The sequence below is a fragment of the Austrofundulus limnaeus genome, unplaced genomic scaffold (genome assembly GCF_001266775.1).
Source record: "Austrofundulus limnaeus strain Quisiro unplaced genomic scaffold, Austrofundulus_limnaeus-1.0 Scaffold11, whole genome shotgun sequence".
In the NCBI taxonomy this organism is placed as follows: Eukaryota; Metazoa; Chordata; class Actinopteri; order Cyprinodontiformes; family Rivulidae; genus Austrofundulus; species Austrofundulus limnaeus.
The window spans coordinates 1,421,529-1,424,287 of record NW_013952413.1 but is presented as its reverse complement, the minus strand read 5'-3'; the positions used below and the strand labels follow the sequence as shown (position 1 = coordinate 1,424,287).

General features: G+C 36.3%; 1 protein-coding gene and 1 long non-coding RNA gene across 2 annotated transcripts in view; one reads left to right on the top strand and one right to left on the bottom strand.

Moving 5' to 3' along the window:
• The window catches only part of egf (epidermal growth factor), a gene marked incomplete in the record, with an annotated part of 26,511 nt that overhangs the window by 10,036 nt on the left and 13,716 nt on the right, over positions 1–2,759 (top strand). The window contains 4 exon segments of the mRNA XM_014001969.1: positions 643–765; positions 1,476–1,601; positions 1,758–1,894; positions 2,579–2,727. Coding sequence (XP_013857423.1) covers positions 643–765; positions 1,476–1,601; positions 1,758–1,894; positions 2,579–2,727 — 535 coding nt within the window.
• Positions 1–2,759, bottom strand: part of LOC106513249 (uncharacterized) — a 70,693-nt gene that overhangs the window by 58,068 nt on the left and 9,866 nt on the right. The window lies entirely within an intron of this gene.

Below are 2,759 nucleotides of genomic sequence, written 5' to 3'. Positions count from 1 at the left end.
ACAATAAAAATATATTAGAAGGGACTGTGCAAGAACAAAAAAAAAGATATGTTTTGTCTTAGAGACTGTCAGAATTTGACATTAGTAATTAGAATTTGCCTATTTTCAGTGCAAAACAATCACAACAGACTATTRATTGTAAAGTATCACARTGCAGACAAGAAACACAGATGTGCAATTACTGCAGAATTATTTAAAAAAGTTAAAATGGGTAATAACAGAGCAAAYRATTGCTCAGATCAGTAATACAAATGAGCWGTAGTGCAAATGATTGTTCAGATTRCTAATGACAATGAATAATAACWGTACAAATGATTGTGCGGGCATAATTGTGGATATGCATGACASAGTACAATGGTATATGTAAAATATGTGTTTCCAAATCATTATTGTGTTTACAAGGTAGAAACCTGGTGTGACATGTTTAATAAAGCACCTTTAGATGTAATATGAAGATTTGGCTCACTATTTGGCAAGAAACCGGACAGTTTTGTCTTCTCTCTCGTCCTTAATAATACATAATAAACACTTATTAATGATTTATAAAGTGTTTACAGATAATAATAACCTATCTATAAACTATTTATAAGCAATATGAGTGGAGGCTTTTTTGTAAAGTGGTACCGTTTTGTCTTTAAACAGAAATAATACAATGTGAACACAACAACACACAATGTGGCCATGGCTGCCTGCAGTCAGAAAACGGTCCTGTCTGTGTTTGTCCTGAAGGATCTGTCCTACGGGAGGATGGGCAAGCATGCACCGGTATGGACTTTTATTATTATTATTATTGTTATTATTATTATTATTATTATTATTATTATTATTATTGGTCAATATTAGACGTTTAGTGTTCCATTCCAGTTGGAAGACCATAATCTTGCTTTGGATGCACAGTGAAGCTTTTGTTAAACGTCAACAATTTGAGAAAATGTTAGGACATCCCTTTAAGCAAACTGTACAACATTATTCTTATAAATTTGAATATATTCTCATATTTATTTCATGTAAACATACATAACAGCATGATTTTCAAAAACTGGCCATGCTAACATGGCTGCACAGCTCACTGGTCACAAAGCACTCAAAATTTACTGAGACTGAAACGTTGTGATTTTTCTTACGTTGTCTGAGAAAGCCCTTAAATATGATATTTGTAAAATAATCTTTTTTGCCAGTTGTGTTTAAAGTGGTTTTGCTGTATTTTGTTTGATTAAAAAATATATGTGATACCAAACTCTGGTAAATAACACATTTATGTGCACATATCTAAGGCTGAATATACTATCAGATACTATCATGATGGATTTTATTTACAACACCATAAAAATGATGACTGGAATTTAAGACGTGGTCTCCAGTAGGATTGTTTCTTCTTTTGTTTTTAAGCGTTACAACAGGGCATTCGAAACATTAAAACGATGCTTAAACCAGTTTGATGCAATCATCCTTATCGTGTTCACATTAAACTGCAGGCTGCTCCTCAGCAGACAGGGGTGGGTGCAGTCAGCTCTGCACCCCCGTCACCCCCAGTAGGTGGCAGTGTGGTTGTCTCCCTGGCTACCAGCTCCACCAAGATGGCAAACGCTGCATTGCAACCGGTGAGTCACCCCATGGTGGAGCGGACAGCCGAGGCAGAGAAGCCCACACAGAAACACATCCTTTCTGCTGTAATCTCTTAACAGCCTGCCTGMAAATACAAGGGTAATACTGCTGTGGTGGGTTTATTCATGAAATACTATWTTCTTGTTCTGCAGGGCTTCCAGCCTTTCTAATAGTTGCCAATCTGGTAGATGTGAGAAGAATAAACCCTGATGGCACTGAKGATCAAATCTTATTGAAGGAGCCCAGAGGAACAATCTTAGCTTTGGACTATGATCCTGTCCAGAACCAAGTAAAAACTATTTTTTCCCCTTGCTTTATGTTCTTTTCCCTCTTTCATTCTTAGTGGAATACATACAGTAAGTCAGTGGTTCCCAAAGTTGGGGTCGGGACCCAAAGTGGGGTCCTGAAACATCAAGGTGGGGTCCAGAAAAAATTTTCCTATATTAATTACATTTTTGCCTTACTTGCCTAAAATGTATAAATGTAGAATGATAAATATTGTTACTACACCCATGTTTAGTTGACATGATACAAATGTTTATCATCCCAAAAAAAGCTGTGGGCACAGGCCTCTGCTACTGTTATTTTGTGGGTTTGTTAGTTTGGGAACCACTGCACTTCAGAAATCATTTTAAAGGGTAATAAAATAATTGGTGATGTAATATTTTTGCTATAATTATTACAAAAACACAAAATAAGTATTTGTATTTGTGTAGCCTTTGTTTTTAGGGTTATTAACAAAGTTTGTGCACTCATACCAGTAATATTTGGGGTCACAAGTTTTTGCAATGAATATTTTGTGGGTCAGAAGATAAAAAGTTTGGGAACCACTGCTGTAAGTGCTATGTGGAGAGCAACATGTGCAAACTCTTAGTGACACCTAGTGGTCATGAGTTGCATGGCTTCATTTGCTTGGTTTAACTGCGGTTATCCATTATAACATCTCCATTTGTATTTTTGCAATTATTTGAAGGTGTACTTTGCCAGTATAAGTAAGAAGACAATAGAACGGGTTGATCTGAACATTGGGTCAAGAGAAGTTCTCGTCTCGGATGGTTTAGACTGTCCAGAAGGCCTGGCAATTGACTGGATCCACCGCAGGATGTACTGGACCGACAAAAGGTGTGTTGTGTCTGATAAGTATTTATTTATTT